Genomic DNA, 21,782 nt, shown 5'->3' with positions numbered 1-21,782 from the left:
GGGGAAGCCAGTGGAGCCTGGCGAGGGCTGGGGCGATGGGTTTAGTGGGGGCGTGTTGCACATATTCCAGAAACTTCTTCAGGCTGGCCTGTCATGGGAGCAGAGGGACAGGCGTGAGAGGGGAGGAGGGGGGGTGGGGGGGTGGGGGGGAGAGTGACGGAGAGGGAGAGGCAAAGAGCGAGCGAGCGAACGAGGGAGGGAGTGAGTGAGACGGGGAGTAAGGGAGGGAGTGCGGGAGGGATAAGGGGGAGGGAGAGCGAGAGACAGAGAGTGGGGGGTGGTCGAGAATAAGGAAGGGAGAGAAGAGTGAGTGAATGAGAGAGAGAGGAGTGAGAGAGGGACAGAGAGGGGGGAGAGAGGGACAGAGAGGGGAGAGAGAGAGGGAGTAAAGCTCCCTCTACACTGTGCGTCCGTCCACACTCCCAGGTCAGGGTTAGAGGCACATATAAAGGTTTATATTGCCTGATTAGCACAGGCCCTACAGCAGATGGCTAAGTACCCTCACAGGGCGTTTGTGTTGGTTTCAGTGATATCATTTGGTAACTAAAACATTATTACGCAAGGTGCTTGGTGCGGGACGAGTTCTCGACTGCGATGTCAGGCAGGTACAAGCCATCCTCGACTCGGTGCGAGACGATGCGAGGGACATTGGCGCGATGTGGGATGCGAAACGAGTTGAAATGATTTGTCTTGCCGAATGGAATTGATTTAATTCACGTCCTCTCGCACCGACCGCCTGCCCTGGGCTGAAAGGCTAAAGCCTGGGCTGGGAGCGCGGACGGACGCACAGTGTAGAGAGAGCTTTACTGTGTCTCTAACCCTGACCTGGGAGTGTGGACGGACGCACAGTGTAGAGAGAGCTTTACTGTGTCTCTAACCCTGACCTGGGAGTCTGGACGGACGCACAGTGTAGAAGGAGCTTTACTGTACATCAAACAGTACTGTAACTGGTTCGTGTAGAGGGAGCTCAACCGTGTGCCCAACCCCGATGCTGTACCCGACCCGGTCCTTGTTGGATTTGTACGAAAACTGGCATACAAATCATCAAAGGACACACAAAAGGAATGTTCCAGCGGAGCCCAGAGGAAGACAGTAGTGGGACGAGAGGAGCGCAATGATTCAGAAGTCAGTGTGAAAACTGAAGGCTTAAATAATTCCCTTTGAAGCGGCGAATGTATACAGTTCTGACACCGATTAATCTTCCCCTCACGTTTCGTTTCTCTTGCCGGGCACTAATATCTCTCTCTGTAGTCAGCTGTTACCCTCTAACGCACCAATCAATTGTTTCCACCGTTGGGACTAGACAACGCCTGGATTATAATAATAATAGTAACCCTTGCATTTGATACAGCGCCTTATCACGCCTTCGAGACATCTCAAAGCGCTTCACGGGATACACCGTGGGTGGGTGGGTGTGGGTGGGTGGAGTAAGGAAACTTGCCTAACGTTTCGCCTTGCCGGGAATCGAACCCAGGTTCTCTCGCTTGCGAGGCGAGGGCGCTGACCACTGAGCTCTCTCACTGGGACTCCACAGTAAGATCCTTCAAGATGGTGGTCAACAAACAGCCTGCGGGCCAGAAGCTCCTTCTACACTGTGCGTCCACACTCCCAGGTCAGGGTTAGAGACGCAGTAAAGCTCCATCTACACTGTGCGTCCACACTCCCAGGTCAGGGTTAGAGACGCAGTAAAGCTCCATCTACACTGTGCGCCCACACTCCCAGGTCAGGGTTAGAGACACAGTAAAGCTCCATCTACACTGTGCGTCCACACTCCCAGGTCAGGGTTAGAGACGCAGGAAAAGCTCCCTCTGGATTCAACAACTGTTCCTTGTTCTGTTCGCTTACCTTGGTGTGCAGTTTTCCCAGCTGTTTCTCATCCAAGTTGGTTTGCTTGTACACTCTGGTCTTGTAGCGAAACTGAGAGAGAGAGAGAGACAGAGAGCGACAGCGTTAAGTGGTCCTTTCTATGTACTGAAATCATCATCTGCCTCTGATACATACAATCCCTGACTGGGAATACAGTCCGAGCTGCAATTGATCGCTGTGGAGTCCTCAGTGTGTGTTCATCATTCGGGGTAGGGAGTGGGGGGAGAATTGTCTAAAAATGGCCAGTCCATGACTTTGGGCAAATTACATGGAACATGATAATGATAATAAATAATCCTTGCAGTTGTTATAGCGCCTGATCCCGTCGTCGAGACGCCTCGAGGCGCTTCACAGGATGCCCTGCAAAGTGAATTGTCCAAGTAAAATCCAAATCATTTCCGTTTCCCGATAAGGGTCCTGGCCTGCGCTTCAAATCCAACGGCGTAAGTCCAAACATCTCGACTCCAACACTCCCCCCCACCCACTAGCCCCCCTCCCACCACACGAGTGCGGAGAATCTCCAAGGCTCCCGAAAATGCTCAGTCGCTTGCTTGTCCTGCGAAAGGCTTTGGCGTGACCTGTGGCCTGAGGGATCTTCTTCACAGGAGGATACGTAGCACGTGTCCGTAAAGGTGAGAGCGCCAGGCAGTGTAAATCGCTTCCGTCTCAAACAAGAGTGGCTCTTATAAAGAGTCCCGGCCTTGCAAGGGCGAGTCTCCCGCAGATCCAAGTCCTCGCACCAGTCGTCTGCGAAACAGTTGGGACTCCCCTTTCTCCATCGCCCAAGCTGCCCAATCCGTCGAACAAGCAACGGGGAGCTTCCAGGGTTCTCTGCTCCGCGGCTGAGATGCTGGTTCTCAGGAGGTCCTCGTGGAGTAGGGAGAGGGAGTTCAGATCGGGAAAGTTGTTTTGTAATCCTTCTGTTTATCAGGTCGCTGAGGCGTCTCAAAGAGCTTCGCAGAATATAATACTGATCCTTGCGCTCGACTCAGCCCCTTATCTCGCGTCTCCGAGACGTCTCAAAGCGCTTCGCAGAGACGGACCGTGAAGCGGAGTGACTGCGTGTTTTGCGGCCGATCGCGCCCAGCGACGTCCCCGCAAACAGCCGTGGATTGAGAGTCGATGGACTAACAGCTGGGTTCCTACCGGGCGTGCGTGTACGTGCGCTCGCGTGCGCGCGCGTGTACGTGCGCGCGGGCGCGTGCGCGTGGGAGAAAGGAAACTTGCGTTAAAGTTTCGCCCCGACCTGCGCGGGAATCGAACCCGGGGTCCTCTCGCTCGCTCTAACCACTGAGCCGCGTGGACTCCCCGTATGATTTCCGCGGACAGTTGACGGGAGGACAGTTGCCTGTTCACCTCCGCCCTTACCTCCAGGTAAGGGACCCCCTTCTCGAAGGATTGGGGGTACTCCCGAAGCAGCTTCTCTTCGTCCAGAAACTTAGCGTCCCGCCCGTTGGTGGCGGGCTGGAAGAGACCGTAGTTGAGCACGTCCTTCAGACTCTCGTTCAGCGTGCACAGGATCTGTTGCTTGGCTACCCAAATTGTGGCATCAGGATTAAACCGCAGGCATTTCTGTCGAGAGAGAGAGAGAGAGAGAGAGAGAGAGAGGGAAGGAGAGAGAGAGAGAGAGAGAGAGAGAGAGGATGGGGGGGTGGGGGAAAAAATAAAGGTGTGCAAAGTACTTTTGTTGGGACCCATTGAGATGCTGCGGAGATTCACAAATAATAACGGCGTAATCATCATAATAAGCTTCGCGTTAAACAATTTGAAAACCCCCCCCCAAAAAAAAAAGAGAGGAATTATTTGGTCGCTTCAACCCACGGCTGTTTGTGCGCGGGGGGACGCTGCCGAGCGCAATTGGCTGCCGCGCTTCGCCCGCAAAGTACACAGTCACGTCACTTTGTCGGCGTGTCCTGCGCAGCGCTTGCGAGACGGGACGAAGGCGCTGGATCAAGCGTGAGGATCGCTATTATTTTGCACGACGCGCGCGGCTGGCTGACCCCTGCAGCTGTCCGCTGAGCGCGACGGCGCGGGGTTCTTGGGCGCTCGGGGCACCTTTGTGCATAAGGCGCTTCAAACTGCGCGTCTTTCCTCGCACAGGGAGGAGAGGAACAGATGGGGGCACTCAACCATTGCTAAGCCTTTGTACGCCTTGTCACTTCCTGACTCTGTGATTGCATGTGCGGAAGGCAGTGTGTGTGTATGCGTGTGTGTGTGTGTGTGTACGCGTGCTGCGTGTGAGTTGTGTGTGTGCGCGCGTGTGCGTGTGAGAGAGAGAGAGAGAGAGAGAGACCGAGCAGAACCGGGAAACACCAAGGGATTCAACGTACAACTAGAAGTTCCACCAAAAGGAATCGTCAAAAATAACAATAGTCCTTACATTTTACACAACCCCTGTCGGGGTGGGAGATTCACGGAAGTGTGCGGCAGAGAAGGAGGCCATTCGGCCCATCAAACGGGGATTTTTTTGTTAGGCGATTGGCTGCCGCGATTCGCCCACAAAGCGTACGGTCGATTCACTTTGCAGCGTAGACTGTGAAGCGCTGTGAGACGTCTCGAAGACGTGATGAGGCGCTGTATCAAGTGCAAGGATTATTATTATTATAATATGACCTTCCGAGAGCGTTACCGACTGAGACTCGTGCGCTCGACGCGGCCCCTGGACCAAAAATAACCGGTGAGGAGAGGTGAGTCACCGCGTCAAAGCGCCGGGGTCATGGCGTCGGAAGGCGAGGGCCGTATTAACGAGGGAGGCACAGCGATCAGACCATCCAGAGAGAGGAAGTTATTTAGTTGGGAGCTGCGCCAAACGGAGCCTTCGCTGTGCTGAGTAAACAGGAACTCCACGCAGCTTAAGTCGACGCTCCCCTGTGAGTCGCAGCGCAAGGTGCAAATCCTCAGGGTCCTCGGAAGAATCTCTACGTGGCTGACTGGGCTAAGTCCGTTGCCTTCTCCTCTTCCCCTCTCTCTCTCTCTCTCTCTCTCTTTCCCCCCTCCCTCCTCCGTCACACCCCCGTTTGTGGGACGTCGCTGTGCGCAATTGCCTGCCGCGTTTCGCCCGGAAAACACACACACACACACACACACACACACGTGATCCGCTTTCCGTGAAGCGCTTTGAGACGTCGAGAAGACGTGAAAAGCGCTCTATCGAACGCAAGGATTATTATTTTATTATTATTATTATCATAGCACGTTCTCTCCCTCTCTCTATGGCCGAGCTATGTGGGTTTAGCTGGTTAGACTCCAGCAGTTACCCCCCAACGCACACTCTGGGCTCCACCCCACCCCACCCCACCAGCCTGGGCTCTCGCCAACCGGGGCGACAAGAGGGTGCGATCATACCCCTCCACCACGATGACCCTGTGCGTCCTGTTCCCTGTACAGTCGTCTGGTCCGGCCACACCTGAAGGTCTCAAAGGTGTGACCTGAAGATAACGGCAATAATCCTCGCCTGTGAAATAGCGCCTCATCGCGTCTTCGAGGCGTCTTAGGGTGAGGGTTAACCCTCCGGAAAAGCGATCCACCAATCGAGTAGCAACCGGGTTCCTACTGACCGTTGGGTAGGTGACCATTGCCTAAGGTTTCGCTCTGACCGAGAATCAAACCTCTCTTGCGAGGCGGAGCGCTCTAACCGCCTGAGCTACGGGACACCACTGGGGAAGGAGAGGAGGAGGAGGGCGAGGTGGAGGGATAGAGCGTTTCGGGCGTAGCGGCTGAAACCGGGCGGTGGGAGGAACGGGCAGCGGGGAGGGATTCCGAGGGGGTCGGGTCGGATCGGATCCTTCCGATCGTCGGAAACAAGACCATCCAAAACGATCCCGTGACCATCCGGAAGCACTCGAGGGAGTGATGCTGAAATATTAATACGTTCCAAACGGCTTAGTGAGCGCCTCGTTAATCGCAGCCAAATATAGGTACCTTTTTTTTTTCTCTCTCTCTTTGTAGGCAGATTTAAAAACGGACATTAAAAATTTAGCGCCTCCAAATTATTTATTTATTTCCCTAATTTCCTCCCCACTGGCAAAAGCCGTGCCTCTCCGCACCTGGTCTAACTACCTCCTCACCCCCCTCCTCCTCCTCGCTCCTCTCTCTCTCCCCCTCCTCCCCGACCCCACGACGTTGCTCGTGCGCGTGCGTGCGGCTTGCGTGGGCGAGAACTCGTCCGGAAGTCTGCGGCCGCCCCGCCCCCCCCCACCACCAACCGCCCTCCGTCACGTCTCCGGGGACGTCTCGAAGCGCTTCGCAGAGTACACCGTCAGGCGTAGTGGCTGTGCGTTTGGCGGCCGGGACGCGGCAGCCAAGTGGCGCCCATCAGCGTCGCTCAAACAGCCGTGGGTTGAAGTGACCGATTTTATTATTTTTTTTTGGGGGGCAAGAATTATTGCCCCTCGAAAAGCCGCTCTATCGAATGCGAAGATGATTATGATTATCTTTCACACTGCGTGGAAATCCCTCTCGGAATCTGGTTCGGATATTCGGAAGAGCTTTCCAGTATTAAATCCAACAGCATCAGTGATACAAGTCTCAAGGGCCATCTTTGGCTTCCAATATTTCTTTTAACCTGTTTCTGTAAATCCCTATCTTCTCCCGGTCTCTCCCGAAAGACCTTTTTATATATAAATATACATATATATTTCTCTCATTCATTCCTATTTTAATTGACCTAATCTATCTAATCCTGTGACTCACTCGAATCGCTCCGTCTTGCATCATGACCCAAACTCTCGCTGCACTCGACGGCGCTCTTAGATTTAACGAGGAGGTTGAGTCCGAAATGATGGGGGGAGGGGGGTGGGGGTCGAGCCCCAAGTGCCACACGCTCAAGAGGCGTCGTCCTCGGGACGAGACGTCAAGCCGGGCTCCCCCACCTGCCCCGCCCAGCGCCTCGTCACGTCTTCGAGACGCCTCAGAGCGCTTCGTGGAGTCGCCGTGTATTTCTTGGGCGGAACCCGGCAGCCGAATTGCGCGCAAACGGTCGGGCGGATTGAGAGAGACTCCATTTTTTTTTGGGGGGAAGGGATTATTACCCCTGGGATTGACCGACAGCGGGGTTCGTGTGTAGAAATTGGCTGCCTCGTTTCGCCTGCGCAACGCGCAGTCACTACACTTGGCAATAAAATCCTGCCGCACGTTTCAGAGACGCGACGAGACGCTGAATCGAAAGCGAAGCTTATTTTTCTCCCCCCCGACCCCTCCCTCCCCCCAAACCATCGCCCCGCGTTAGCGTGGGGCGCACGTGATGTTTGGACCCAGTTATTTCTACAGCGGTTTTCAGGCCCAGAAGTCTTCTGGCCCACGGAACGGAAAGATAACCGTCCTCCGCTGTGAAACATTCTGCGAGAAGGTGACAAGACCATCACGAACCAATTAGCCTTTGCCCAGGCTGCGATCTCGGCCAGAATAGGCCACAGCGCTGACCGCGCTCTCAACCATCTGTGCCTCCGACAAACGGGACCCTGGTTTGACCACTCATCTGAAGGCGATGCTCTTCCCGACACTGGGCTGGAGCGTCGCACGAGATCGCGATGCGATAAGGGTGATGTGATGTGACGATTGCGTCAGCGTGGCCTCAGCGCTCGGCTGATTCTTGCCTCGGAGTCGCAAGGCTGTGGGTTCAAATCCCAGCATCGGGACTCGCTATCCCGTCGTCTAAGACAACAGCAATAATCATAAGAATAATCCTTGCATTTGATATAGCGCCTTATCACGTCTCTATCGAGACGTCTCTAAGTGCTCCAGTGCGGGGCTTGTGTGTGCGTGTGTGTGTGGGGGGGGTGGGAGGGGTTCCTTGATGGAAGCGTCATCCTTTGGATGAGACGCTAAAGCCGAGACATGAAACGGTTTCGCCCCCACAAATTTAACAGGAAGGTGGAACAGGTTGGAGGGGCTGAATGGCCTACTCCCGCTCCTGTGTTCCAATAGGGGGAAACTCGCTTCTCTTTACGAGCAGAGCTGCGGCGTCGCTGACATCCGCAGCGGACGAAGGAGAAGATAAGATAAGAAGCGCAGCAAAAGCTGACAATATGCCTGAGACACGGGAGGCTTTATCGGTCGCCTCAGCCAAAAGACAGCGACAACTTTGAAACTGGGTCACCTATTCCAAGTCTCACGTACAGCACATTCCCAGATACTTTCCGGCAACCCAATTTATCTGTTGCACCTGAAGCAAACGGAGCTCAGGGCTGTCGGCAAGTTTCCTTACTCCAAACACACACAAGCACGCACACGCACACACGCACGCACACGCACGCACACGCGCCTCTGTTTACCAACAGTCAGTGGGTTGTTAGTCGACTGGTGGATGGCTTTTCCAGGGGGTAATAATCCCTTCAACTGCAGAATAATTTGGTCAATCAATCCACGGGCTGTTTGTGGAGACGTCGCTGGGAGCAATTGGCTGCCGTGGTTCACCCTCAGAGCACACAACACTCACAGTCACTCCACATTACAGTATATTCTGCGAAGCGCTTTGAGACGTCTCGATGGCGTGATAGGAGAGAAAAAGAGAGACGCATTGTCAGAGATGCCATCCTCCAGACGTATTTTGCAGTCAAGCCCCGCAGCGAGATTGCGCACAGCGACGTCCCGCAAACAGCCATGGAGTGACCCATTTTTATTTGGGGGGGGGAATTGGTGGCCAGGACACCCGGAGAGAGAGAGAGAGAGAGAGAGAGAGAGAGAGCGCACAAGGGAAACTCCCTTCTCTTTTCGAGCGGTGTCGTGGGGAAAATCTTTGACGTCCACGGGAGCGAGGTTTAACCTTGTCTCGTCGGGTGGGAAGGTGTTGGCGGGCGCATGGGAAGCCATGTTGGGTGATGGATGATCTGTAGCCAACCAGCTGGGCCAGCGAGAGAGAGCGAGAGAGCGAGAGAGCGAGAGAGCGAGGGCTGGGCAGAGCAGGTGAGGGAAACCAGGTCAGAGGGACTGATAGATTGAGGATGAGCCGAGGTATGAGCTGACCCACATTTGCGTCCCCAGATCTCCTTTCGTTGGCTTCGCTGCTTCGTCAATAACAATTTGCATTTGCACAGCCCGACGCCGAGGTGGGAGGGGGGAGGAGGCGACTGTGATCACCGTGAAAAGATGGAGGTCTTCAGTCGTGAGCTAAAAGACGGGGGGGGGGAGAAAGGGAGGGGGCGACGTGGAGGGATTGGGGGAGAGACAGCCAGATAGACCTTTCACTTGTATTGCACCCAACACACTTGGAAGACTGAGACAGAGAGACCGACCCAGACATGGGGGGGAGCGAGAGACACACCCAGACACACACAGAGAGAGAGACACACCCAGACACACACAGAGAGAGAGACACACCCAGACACAGAGAGAGAGAGAGAGACACACCCAGACACAGAGAGAGAGAGAGACATACCCAGACACATACAGAGAGAGCGAGACACACTCAGACACAAAGAGAGAGACATACCCAGACACAGGAGTGTGGGAGAGAGATAGACACACAGAGAGAGAGAGACACACCCAGACACACAGAGAGAGACACACACACACAGACACACGGAGAGAGACACACCCCCAGACACAGAGACACACCCACACACACGGAGAGAGAGACACACCCGCAGACAGAGACACACCCAGACACACAGAGAGAGAGAGAGAGAGAGACACACCCAGACACAGAGAGAGTCACATACACACCCAGACACATAGAGAGATACCCAGACACATAGAGAGACACACGCAGACACAGAGAGAGAGAGAGACACACCCAGACACAGAGAGAGAGACACACCCAGACATAGAGAGAGAGAGAGACCCAGACACAGAGAGAGAGAGAGAGACACACCCAGACACAGAGAGAGAGAAGACAAAAGGAGCAATGCATAAAAACCGGCCACATTTAGCCAAACTCTCCTTCTCTCCGAAGCAGAGCTGTGCTTTCTCGCGCCCCACCCTCTCGCCCCGCGCTCTCGCCCCGCGCCCTCGCCCCGCGCCCTCGCCCCGCGCTCTCTCTCCGGCCATCAATAATTCACAGCTTTAATACCGCATCTGTTTAATGTCAAACCAATTAGCTCAGAAGGCAGCCCAGGATCGCAGACGATTTCTCACTATAAACGCCCGACACACACACACACACACACACACAGGGTCTCCCCTCGTCCGGTCCCTCCCTACCCTGGGAACTACCGGCCGAAGATTTGACGACAACTTGCATTTACGCTGCGCCCCCCCCCCCACCCCTCACGAAGGGCAGAGTCCCGGAGAGATTGACAGTGGCTGAGCACAATGCTGAGCCGGTGTGGAGGGAGGGGGAGGTGGGGGAGAGGGGGAGGTGACCGTAAGCACGGGGCGATGGGGGGGAAAACGGGGATAGTGGGGATGATTCGGAGCCAGTGGAGCCTGGCGAGGGCTGGGGCGATGGGGTTCAGTGGGGGTGATGGGGAGCCAGTGGAGCCTGGCGAGGGCTGGGGCGATGGGGTTTAGTGGGGGTGATGGGGAGCCAGTGGGGCCTGGCGAGGGCTGGGGTGATGGGGTTTAGTGGGGGTGATGGGGAGCCAGTGGGGCCTGGCGAGGGCTGGGGCGATGGGGGGACGGGGTTTAGTGGGGGTGATGGGGAGCCAGTGGAGCCTGGCGAGGGCTGGGGCGATGGGGTTTAGTGGGGGTGATGGGGAGCCAGTGAAGCCTGGTGAGGGCTGGGGCGATGGGGTTTAGTGGGGGTGATGGGGAGCCAGTGGAGCCTGGCGAGGGCTGGGGCGATGGGGTTTAGTGGGGGTGATGGGGAGCCAGTGGAGCCTGGCGAGGGCTGGGGCGATGGGGTTTAGTGGGGGTGATGGGGAGCCAGTGGAGCCTGGCGAGGGCTGGGGCGATGGGGGAGCAGAATTTAGTACGGCGTTTAGGACAGAAAGAAACAAGGGAGGCAGCAAGTGTTTGAGACACACATACACACAGCACTGTACTCAGCCACGGAGTTGCGGAGATTTTGATAGTGGGTCAAGGTCAGTGGGAGAGCGTGTGGAGCACGCAGGCTGGTATCAGCTCGCTGGCAAGATCACAGGGCAATCTGAGCCAGTTACACAGCATCTGGTGCTCACTAAGCCATCAGGAAAACCATCGCTTTGAGTAAAAACCTCAACCAACACAGCCTCAGTCAGTCCGCCCATCAGTCGGTCGGTCGGTCAGTTAATAATAATAATAATCGCGCCTTAACGAGACGTCTCAAAGCGCTTCACAGGATATATTGTAATATATATTTTGCGGGCCAAACGCTGCCGCCAATTGCGCACAGCAGCGTCCCCACAAACAGCCGTGGACTGAAGTGACCAAATTATTATTATTGCCGCATTTCTGAAGGAATTATTACCCCCGGGGAAAAGCGATCGGCCGATCGACTAACAACCGGGTTCCTACTTACTGCTGAGTAAACACAGGCGCGCGCGCGTGTGTGTGTGTGCGTGTGTGTGCGTGTGTGTGTGTGTGTAGTAAGGAAACTTGCCTAAGCTTTCGCCCTGACCTGACCCGCCCGGGAATCGAACCCGGGCTCGAACCCCTGAGCTCCGGGATGCCAGTTCAACAATAACCACACGACGCTCTTCACGTCAGGAGGACGTCCCAAAGCCCCGGACAGTCAGGGATTTAGCTCAGAGCGGGAGAGCGTCTCAGAGCGACGAGAAAGACGGAGAGGTGCGCAGCGCAACTCGCGGGACGGCTCGTCCGTATACATCGCCTCAGTCGTACATCTGCCCGAGTCCTGTGGGGAGTTTATTCTCGTACTTCGCACACGTCACATTCCAGTAAACTTAATGTCCCCAACCGATACGACTTCTGTGAGGTTTACCCGCAATAATCCCTTCGAAAAAATATCTGGTCGCTCCGTCCATCACTGCCGTGTTTCGCCCCCCCAAAAAATACAGTCACTCCGCTTCACAGGAGATTCCGTGAAGCGCTTTGAGACGTCTCAACGATGCGAAATAAAGCGCTGTATCAAATGCACGGATTATTATTATTAAAGCCCAGATTCCCCCCCAAAGCTGACACCGCAAACTCCCTTTCCGACAAAGATTCTGACAATATTAATCCATTCCCCCGTCTCTCGCCCCCCTCTTTCCCCTCTTTCCACAGCATCCCTGCCTCTGTGTCGCCGCGCTACAGACAAAGAATTATTATCGCAAAAATAATTTTTTAAAAAAAACGCATTTGATACATCACGTCGTCGAGATGCCTCAAAGCGCTTCACAGGACACACTGTAAAGTGCAAAGTGAAGTGACTGTGTCTTTTGTCGGCGAAACACAGCTGCGTCCCCACAAACAGCCGTGGACTGAGGGACCACATCATTGTTTCATTGAAGGGATTATTGCCCCCGGAAAGCGATCCGACAACCGACTAACAACCAGGTTCCTACATACTACATGTCAAACAGAGGCGCGTGTGCGTGTGCGCGTGGGTGCGTGTGGAGTAAGGAAACTTGCCTAAGGTCTCGCTCCTGCCCGGGAACCGAACCCGGGTCCTCTCGCTCGCGAGGCGAGGGCTCTGACCACTGAGCTGCAGATTTTCATTGCAATTTTTGAACACCTTGTGGGTATGATTTTATTTCCACCCCTCCCTCTCCCTCCTCTCCCTCTCCCCCTCTCTCCCCCCTCCCTCTCTCTCCCCACCAATTTTATAAAGAGCCCTGTGTATCCCTTGCAATCCTTTGCCATCTCACCTCTCTCCCTTTTAATTGCAAGGCAGGAACACACTCACACACAACACACTCACACACTCAGACACACACACACAACACACTCAGACACACACTCACTCACACACTCAGACACACACACACACACTCAGACACACACACACTCAGACACATACACTCACACACACACTCAGACACATACACTCACACACACACACACTCAGACACTCAGACACACACACACAACACACTCAGACACACTCACACTCAGACACACACACACAACACACTCAGACACACACACAACACAATTTGCTTTGTCTCCATCTCTTACCTGAACAGCAAAGAGAGGGCGTTTCAAAGCAGAGTCGTGTCGTTGCCTTTGTGCATCGAAAAGGGAGCAACACATACATCTATATATCTATCTATACTATATAGATCTATAATAAATCTGTGTATCTGTGCAGCCTGACCATCCCATGGCTAATATTCTGGCACTGATGCCTCTTCTGCTTAACAAAGGGCTCAAAGACACTCATTCACACACACACCTCTTCATCACAAGATGATCGCATCAATCATATAGAAAACAGGTGAAACCCTTTGACCCAAATTGCAATCTCTTTCCTTGCTGTCCCCCCCCCCCCCCACCCCCCAATTCTTTTGTTGCACACTCACTCACTCACACTCACTCACTCACACACAGTCACTCACTCAGTCTCACACCAAAAAAAAATGCTTAAAATTGAGATGTGTTCATTTTCAGACCGTTAGATTGATGCACACACACTCACTCACTCACTCACACACACTCATTCACTCTCACACACACTCTCTCTCGGTCTCACACTCACTCACTCTCACACACTCAGTCTCTCATTCTCTCACACACTCAGACTCATTCTCACTCTCACACACTCAGTCTCTCACACACTCAGTTTCTCACTCTCTCACACACTCATTCTCTCACTCACTCAGTCTCACACACACTCATTCTCTCACTCACTCAGTCTCACACACACTCACTCTCTCACACACTCAGTCTCACACACACTCAGTCTCTCACTCTCTCACACACTCAGTCTCTCACACACTCAGTCTCTCACTCTCACACACACTCAGTCTCACACACACTCAATCTCACACACAAAGAAAAAAAACCTGCCTTGAAATTGACATGTGTTAATTTCAGTTTATTAATTTGTTGCACACACACACACACACACTGATTCACACACTCATTCATTGACACACACACAGAGAGAGAGAGAGAGAGAGATCAGAGAAACTGCACGATTTGGTTTCTAAGTCAACCTTTTCCATTTCATTGCACTCACACTCACCACAAATAGATTTGTATAAAAAAAAGAGGAAAATGATCTGGAGTTTGGTGGTGGTGGAGGGGGAGAGGGAAAAAAACCCTTTGACTCACACCCTTCCTTCCTTTTTACGAGGAATAAAATACAAAAGAAATTGAAATAACTCAAATATTAAGGGGCATCGTTTGCAAACTATAAGAGCTTAAAGGAGAAAATAAAAGGATTGAGAGAGAGAGAGAGAGAGACATGGATGAGAAACACATAATTGCAATAGGACTGAGTGACTGAGGTGCACATTTGACAGAGAAAAAAACTAATTGCATTAAAATAAAACAAAACAATGCACATTCACAGTGAATAGTTAGTTGTTTTTTTTTTACCTGAGCAGCAAGAAGTGCAGAAGAATCTCTCTCTCTCCCTCCTGTTTCCACTTCATGTATATTTCTCTCTCTCTTTCTCTCTCTCTTCCACATTCGTCCACTGACATCATCAATGCACTTGGGAAAGGGGGAGAGAGAGAGAGAGAGAGAGGGAGGGAGGGAGGGATGGATGGAGAGAGAGAGAGAGAGAGAATAAAATCCTGGAGCCAACAGCCCCCCCTCCCTCCCTCTCTCACTCCAGTTTCTTGGCCATTTCCAACAGCTCAAGGCGGTGCGGAGCGAAGCTTTTCTCCTGGGAAGGTGTCTGAATAAATCCCTTACTCACTCAGTGACTGTCACCGATCAGCTGATAGATGCCTTGGGAGCTCCTGTCAATCCTCACAGCCGGTGACCTCCAGCCCGTGAAACTGACAGCGAGCCATCGCCTCGCACGCGAGAGGACCCGGGTTCGATCCCCGGGCCGGGCAGAGCGGGGAGAGATCTTAAGACGAGCTTCCTTACTCCGCGCGCGGGCGGGCGGGCGGGCGGGCGGGCGGGCGCGCGCCTCGCGGCGCGTAGGAAGGAACCCGGTCGTTGGTCGATTGGCGGACGGCCTTTCCGAGCGTAATAAGCCCTTCAAAGAAACAAAAAAAAAACCGAAAGCAATGATAATTTGGCCGCGCAATCCGCGGCTGCCGGCGGGGGACGCTGCGCCGGGCGCCATCGGCCGCCGCGCTCCGCCCGCGGAACGGGCGGTCACTCCACTTTACGGCGCGTCCCGCCAAGCGCGTTGAGACGCCTCGACGGCGTGATGAGGCGCCGGGTCAACTGCCGGGATTATTGTTGTTATAATATTGTTCAGTTACTTTGAAGGGCGGTTCCTGGTCGTGTTGCGAGAGTAGCGGAGAATACGGCTCGAGTAGTAATAATAATAATAATAATAATAATCCTCGCGTTTGACCCAGCGCCCGATCGCGTCTTCGAGGCGTCTCAAAGCGCTTCGCGGGCCGCGCTGTAAAGCGTAGTGACTGTGTGATTTTGTGGACGACATCACCTCAGACTGGGGACCGTAGAGGCCGGGGGGGGGGGGTTGATTGCACGGCAAACATAGGGTGGGTACCGTAGTCACGGAGAGGAGGGGGAGGTAATCAGAGGGGTTAGACTGAGCCACGTACTGCGCTCAATTGGACTGAACATCATGTCCTTCATTCTGGGCTGCAATGCCACAGTGTGCCTGAAGGAGGCAGCGTCGGGCACAGCAAATTGGTGACTGCGCGGCGTAGTGACTGTGCGTCGTGCAGGCGGACACGACAAGCCAACTCCGCCCCACACCGCGTACCGTCGATTCGCTTCGCGGTGACGGTCTCCGAGACGTCGCGAAGACCCGATAGGGGCGGTGTATCGAATGAGAGAATTATTATTATACTTGTCGGGTTTCTGCGCTCAGCCGCGCGTCTGACGCACGGCCGTGAGCCGTCCTCGTCCGGGGGGGGGGTTGCGGGAGGGAGACTCCCGTCCTCTTTTCCGAAGAGCGTGACGGGAATTTTTAACGAAGAGCAAATAAACGTTCGGCTGATTTGCCTTTATAAGTGGATCCCGCGGTTGTGGAGCGGTGAGGGAGAGCTCCCCTCGCACGCGAGAGGACCCGGGTTCACTCCACGCACACGCCTGTGTTTACGGAGCAATTAGCTCTCTCAAATGCAAGGATTATTATTATTATTATTATTATTATTATTACAATGTTCTTGAGTCCTCGGTCTTAATTATGTCACATCGTTTGAAGCTGATTGACGAATCAATCTCCACATTAAAGAGTTGACAGCCTTCGGGAAGAAATGTAATTAACCGTGATTCGGAATCTTTGCTTTTTACGAAAAAAAAGCCGAAATAAATTCTGGACCGGAAAAGGAGTTGAAGCGTAATAACAAAAGGGAATAATTCATTCGTTCGTCCGTTCGTTCGTTCGTTCATTCATTCATTCAGCGTAATTCGCTTCAGAGTATGTCCTGTGAAGCGCTCCGAGACTTCGAAGATGTCGCGATATCAAATACAAGGACATCGAATGCAATGATTATTCTAAGACAATACAGCGTCGAAATGTCGTCTGGAATTCAGGGAGTGGGGGGTGGGGTGGGGGGGGGGGGGGGGCGGCGGTGGAGTGACTGACTGAACCGCACTGGGCTTCGACCACACAAAGTCATCATCTCTGCGCAATGTTCCGCGGGTTTTAATTCAATTGAATTTTAATTTGGCGTCGCGTTTCGTCGGGGGGGGGGGACGGGGGGGGGACGGACGCGTGCTTCGCGGCGCAGGGGGCGAGTCTCACGCGGACTGTGGGTCTTATCAGTTTCACGGCCCTGGCGGCGGGCGGTTTGCAGGGGGACCGTAACAAGAGACGTTCCAAGCCATCCTGCGTGAAGCTGCGGATCGAGCCTCTGATGATGATAATAATAATAATATTAATAATAATGATAATAATAATGATAATCCTTCCCTTTTACGTCACGCCCGCTCGCGTCTTCGAGGCGTCTCAAAGCGCTTCACGGGATAGGCTGCAAAGCGTAGTGGCTGTGCGTTTCGCGGGAGAGAGGCGGCAGCCGATTTGCGCCCAGCGACGCCCCCCCCCCCCCACCCCCCCCCCCACCCGACAAACCGTCGCAGAGCGAATTGTTCGGGGCAATCGTCGGCCACGACATTGGGAGAGGGAAACTGCCTTCTCTTTTTGAATGGTGTCATTGGGGATCTTTACCGTCCGACAGAGATGGTTAACGTCACATTAACCCTTCAAGGGGTTTGAGGTTGTCCCAACACTGGCCACGGGGGGGGCAGTATCGCCACCTTCTGGTGACTGAAGCGCAGGAGCGCCTCCAGGTGGGTACAGTTGGCACTGCAGGTCCTCGTTACTCTGTCAGTTGTCATAAATAGCGAAATAATTTGGTCACTTCGCTCAATCCGCGGCTGTGTGCGGGGGCGCCGCCGGGCGCAGTTGGCCGCCGCCTTTCGCCCGCAGAGCACACAGTCACTACACTTCACAGGACGAAAGTGAAGCGCTTTGGGACGTCTCGGAGACGTGATAAGGCGCTGCGTCAAACGCCAGGATTGTTATAGTATTAGAAAAGTTGCCCCCGTGTTACACAGAGCGTAGAGGTTTCTAAGTGTAATATAAAGAATAATAATAATAATCCTTGCGTCTCGCCTTCGTGATGTCTCCAAAGCGCTTCACAGAAATATAACATAAAGTGTAGTGACTGTATATTTTGTGGACGAAACGTGTGTGTGTAACAGCCATATAAAGAATAGCAGCCTGTGAGTGTGTGTGTGCGCGCGGTGTGTGTGTGGTGTGTGCGCGCGTGTGCAGTGCGTGTGTGTATGTGTGTGTGTATGTGTGTGGTGCGTGTGCACACGTGTTGTGTGTGTGTGTGTGTTGCGTGCGTCTGTGTGGTGTGTGTGTGCATGTGTATATTTTTGTGGTGAATGCATCTGTGTGGTGTGTGTGTGTGTGTGCGCGTGTGGTGTGTGCGTCTGTGTGGTGTGTGCGCGCACGGTGTGTGTGCAGGTGTATATGTGTGTGGTGAATGCGACTGTGTGGTGTGTGTGTGTGTGTGTGCGCGTGGTGCGTGTGTGTGCGTGGTGCGTGCGCGTGGTGCGTGTGTGCGTCTGTGTGGTGTGTATATGTGTGTGGTGAATGCGTCTGTGTGGTGTGTGTGTGTGTGTGTGTGTATGCGCGCGTGGTGCGTGTGTGCATGCGTGGTGCGTGTGTGCATGCGTGGTGCGTGCGCGTGTGCGTGTGCGTGTGTGTGCGTGTGCACTGCAGTCACTTGCGCTGTGCGTCAGCCCGACTCGGCTGATGGCATTCTGCTCTGTGAGTCACGCGCTGACCTTGTGAGGACGGGTTGGAGTGGCTCAGCTGCTGCTTTCAGGGCTCTCATTGTCGGTGAGAGACGTAAAAGGGCATCGGATAAACATCTGCAAACAGAGAGTCAACGGGACGGGAATTCAGTGTAAACGCGGAGCCCCAACGGGGGTGAGAACCCAGTGGTCGAATGCCTCTGCGCTGCGGGGGCTGAGGGGTGGGGGTGGGGGGGGGGGGGAGGGGGTCCTGGCCGACGGTCGCTGAAAACGGGGGCACCATCTCGGACGCAAAGCCGCGCGAGCGAGTCCCGTGGCTCAGGGGGTTACAGCACTCGCCGCGCAAGCGAGAGGACCCGGGTTCGACTCCCGGGCGAGACCTTAGGCAAGTTTCCTTACACCCTCCCACCCCCCCACACACCCACCCACACACACCCAGACACACACACCCAGACACACACACACACACACCCAGACACACACACCCAGACACACACACACACACACACCCAGACACACACACCCACACCCAGACACACACACCACACACACACCCACACACCCACACACACCCACACACACCCAGACACACACACCACACACCACACACACACCCACACACACACCCAACACACACACACACCCACACACACCCACACACACACCCACACACACCCAGACACACACACACCCAGACACACACACCCACACACACACACACACACACCCACACACACACACACACCCAGACACACACACCCACCCCCACACATACACCCACACACACCCACACCCACCCCCCACACACACACCCACATACACACACCCACACACACACACCCACACACACCCACGCACACCCACGCCCACATACACGCGCACACGCCTCTGTTTACCAGCAGTAAGTAGGAACCCGGTTGTTAGTCGATCTGCGGATCCCTTTCGGAGCGGAATAACCCCCGCCAGCAAAAAAAAATACGGCCGCTCAACCCACGACTCGTTGGCGAGGCACCTCTCTGCGCGCAATCGGCTGCCGCGTTTCTCCCGCAGAGTACGCAATCACCGCACCTCGCGGTGGGTGTGTTCTGCGAAGCGCTTCGAGACCTCACGAGAGACACTGTACGTCGAAGGCGAGGATTAAATACGCCGTTGATGATGAAGCTCACGTTCGATAATAGCGCCTTTCGCACCGGGAGGACGTCTCAAAGGGGCTCACGGTGGGGAGGGTGCGGGGAGGGAGGGAGGGAGAGACACACTCTCACGCACACACGCCCGCGCGGGCACGGACACACACACAGACACACACACAGACTCACACGCGCAGACATGCAACACACATGCACAAAAGTGCACGCAGACATGCACACGCATGCATACACATGCACACACGCGCGCGCGCACAGGCGATATGTCAGCCTGGCTCAGCTCTGGCCTCTCAGTCAGAAGGTTGTGGGTTCAAGCCCCCCCCCCCCCCCCCCCCCCCCCACCACCACCCGCACATCAGGGACTTTGAGCTCACAGGATACACCGTAAAGTGTAGTGACTGCGCATTTTGTGGGCAAAATGGGCCAAGTATGTCTTGGTAAACTGTGGTCTGTCATGGTGTTACTCCGGGGCCTCGAGCTATCCTCTGGGTCTGCTCCACGTCCCCCGCCCCCACCGCCCGACCATCGGTGGCCGAGCCTTCAGCCTCTGAGCCCCGAGGCTCTGGAACTCCATCCCCAGTGCCTTCGCCGCTTCCTCCCTTTCCTCCTTCAAGGCCGGTCTCAAGACCTTTCTCTTTGACCTTCAGCCTTCAGCTCTCGACTCTCTACCCCCTCCTCGCTCCCTCCCTTCCCTCACCCTGACCATTTCCCCCCTCCTCACTCCCTCCCTTCCCTCCCCTCACCCTGACCATTTCCCCCCCAATGCTCGGGTCCTGACCCAACTGTCCAGCGCCTCGGACGTCCTCCGACGTGAAAGGCGCTCTATAAATGGAATGTTGTTGTTGTTGTTGTGGTGGGTTCAGGCAGCAACAACAACCGCAACCACCACAGCAACAAGTTACACTTGTTCTGTGCCTTTCACGTCGGGAGGACGTCCCAAGGCAAGTCAAGTGACGGCGGCAGCTTAAAAAAAACAGTTCTTTTTGAACGCTCGGTATTTTCCATTGCAAATGGCGACCAGAGCCGTCTTCGTTCGCTAACCCCGGTTGCGTTTCCAACCACCGGCCCCATCCCCTGCGCTTTGGGACGTCTCGAAGACGCGATAAGGTCAACCACGGGCAAATGACACCTCGCGTCGGAAAGGCCTCCCAGGGTGCTGGACGGTTTTCGGACCCGGGCTGGGAGTTGGGGTCAAGGGGGGGGGTATGTGGGGTGGAGGGCTGTGCGGGGGGCGGGGGGGTGGGAGAGCGACCAAAGGCCTCGAGACTTCACGTAAGACTATACGTCAAAGGCAAGGATTATTAGGCCATTGGTAATTTAGACGGGACTTGAAGGAGGCAAGAGAGAGGAGGTGAGGCGGAGGGATTGCAGGATAGAGTTCCAGAGTGCGGGGGTGTAAGGTATAACGCGATAAGGCGCTGTATGAAATGAAAGGATTATTATTTTTATTATTATTATTATTATTATTATTCAGATGTCATCAATTGTCTCCAGACATTGCTATCGAACGGTACAGATTACTGCACAGAGAGAGAGAGAGAGAGAGAGAGAGTGAGAGACCCCATTTCCCTTCCCCGAGCCAACCTGGGGGAAAGGATGGACAAATATTTGAGGAGTAAGGAATTGAAGCGATTAATGGGGGGGGAAAGAGCAGGGAATGGGGTTAGAGGAGAGAGCTCCAGTGGGGGCGCGAGCACCAGCCCAAGACACCATGGGGGGAGAGAGAGAATGTCTCGAGGTACCAACCAAAGAGGGTGTGGAGCCTTCGCTAAACTAACTCGGTGACTATTTGACGCCCAACATTCCTGTCTAAAAGCTCTTTAAATATCTGCTGTCACCAAGGCGAGGGCTGGAGTTCAGAGGCAGACGTGAGACCCAACCCCACCCCATGAAAATCATTGTTGACTTGAGCTCTTAGTCTAAGAGGCTGACGCTCCATTGCAGTACTGGGGGGAGGGTGGGGAGGGTGGGTGTGGGTGAGGCCTGCGTTAATAATAGCAATAATAATCCTTGCATTTGACACAGCGCCTCATCGCGACGTCTCGAAACGCCTTCGCAGGGTGCGCTGTAAAGCGGAGCGGCTGTGTGTCTTGCGCGGGGCGGAAGGCGGCGGCCGCATTGCGCCCGGCAGCGTCCCCCCAAACAGCCGCGGATCGAAGTGACCACGAACGATTATTACTGTTTCGATGGAATTATTACCCCCGGAAAAGGCAGATCCACCAATTGCCCAACAACCGACTTATTGGTCACACTCTCTGCGTCTCTGTCTGTCTCTCTCTCTCTCTCTGCCTCGTCATCTCTGTCTCTCTCTCTCTCTCTCTGTCTCTCTCTCTCTCTCTCGGTACGGGCTGGTGTTTTGCATTACCTAATGTACGTGGAATCTCGTCCTGGTTCTGATGGCATTGTCCGCCCCTCCACCCTGACTATAATCACGCACACGCACACACACACACACACACGCATCTCGCTCCCTTCCCTTCCCTTTTGTCACACAGGGCTATGTTTAACTCGCTTTCGTTTTGCCGACCGCCGACCGGTCATCAAATGCCCGACCGCAGCCATGGAGGGTAGAAAAAAAACCCGCCGCGTTTCAGAACAGTC

General features: G+C 54.4%; 1 protein-coding gene across 1 annotated transcript in view; it reads right to left on the bottom strand.

Annotated features, from left to right (window-relative positions):
- Nucleotides 1–3,444, bottom strand: part of shank1 (SH3 and multiple ankyrin repeat domains 1) — a gene marked incomplete at its 5' end in the record, with an annotated part of 37,253 nt that extends 33,809 nt beyond the window's left edge. The window contains 3 exons of the mRNA XM_042344933.1: nucleotides 53–88; nucleotides 1,846–1,917; nucleotides 3,235–3,444. Coding sequence (XP_042200867.1) covers nucleotides 53–88; nucleotides 1,846–1,917; nucleotides 3,235–3,444 — 318 coding nt within the window. The remainder of the gene's footprint in view (nucleotides 1–52; nucleotides 89–1,845; nucleotides 1,918–3,234) is intronic.
- Nucleotides 3,445–21,782: the final 18,338 nt, after the last annotated feature.

This window comes from Callorhinchus milii, unplaced genomic scaffold, assembly GCF_018977255.1.
Source record: "Callorhinchus milii isolate IMCB2004 unplaced genomic scaffold, IMCB_Cmil_1.0 Scaffold31, whole genome shotgun sequence".
Lineage (NCBI taxonomy): Eukaryota > Metazoa > Chordata > Chondrichthyes > Chimaeriformes > Callorhinchidae > Callorhinchus > Callorhinchus milii.
Note: the sequence above shows the minus strand (reverse complement) of the source record. Positions and strands in the feature narration are given on the sequence as shown.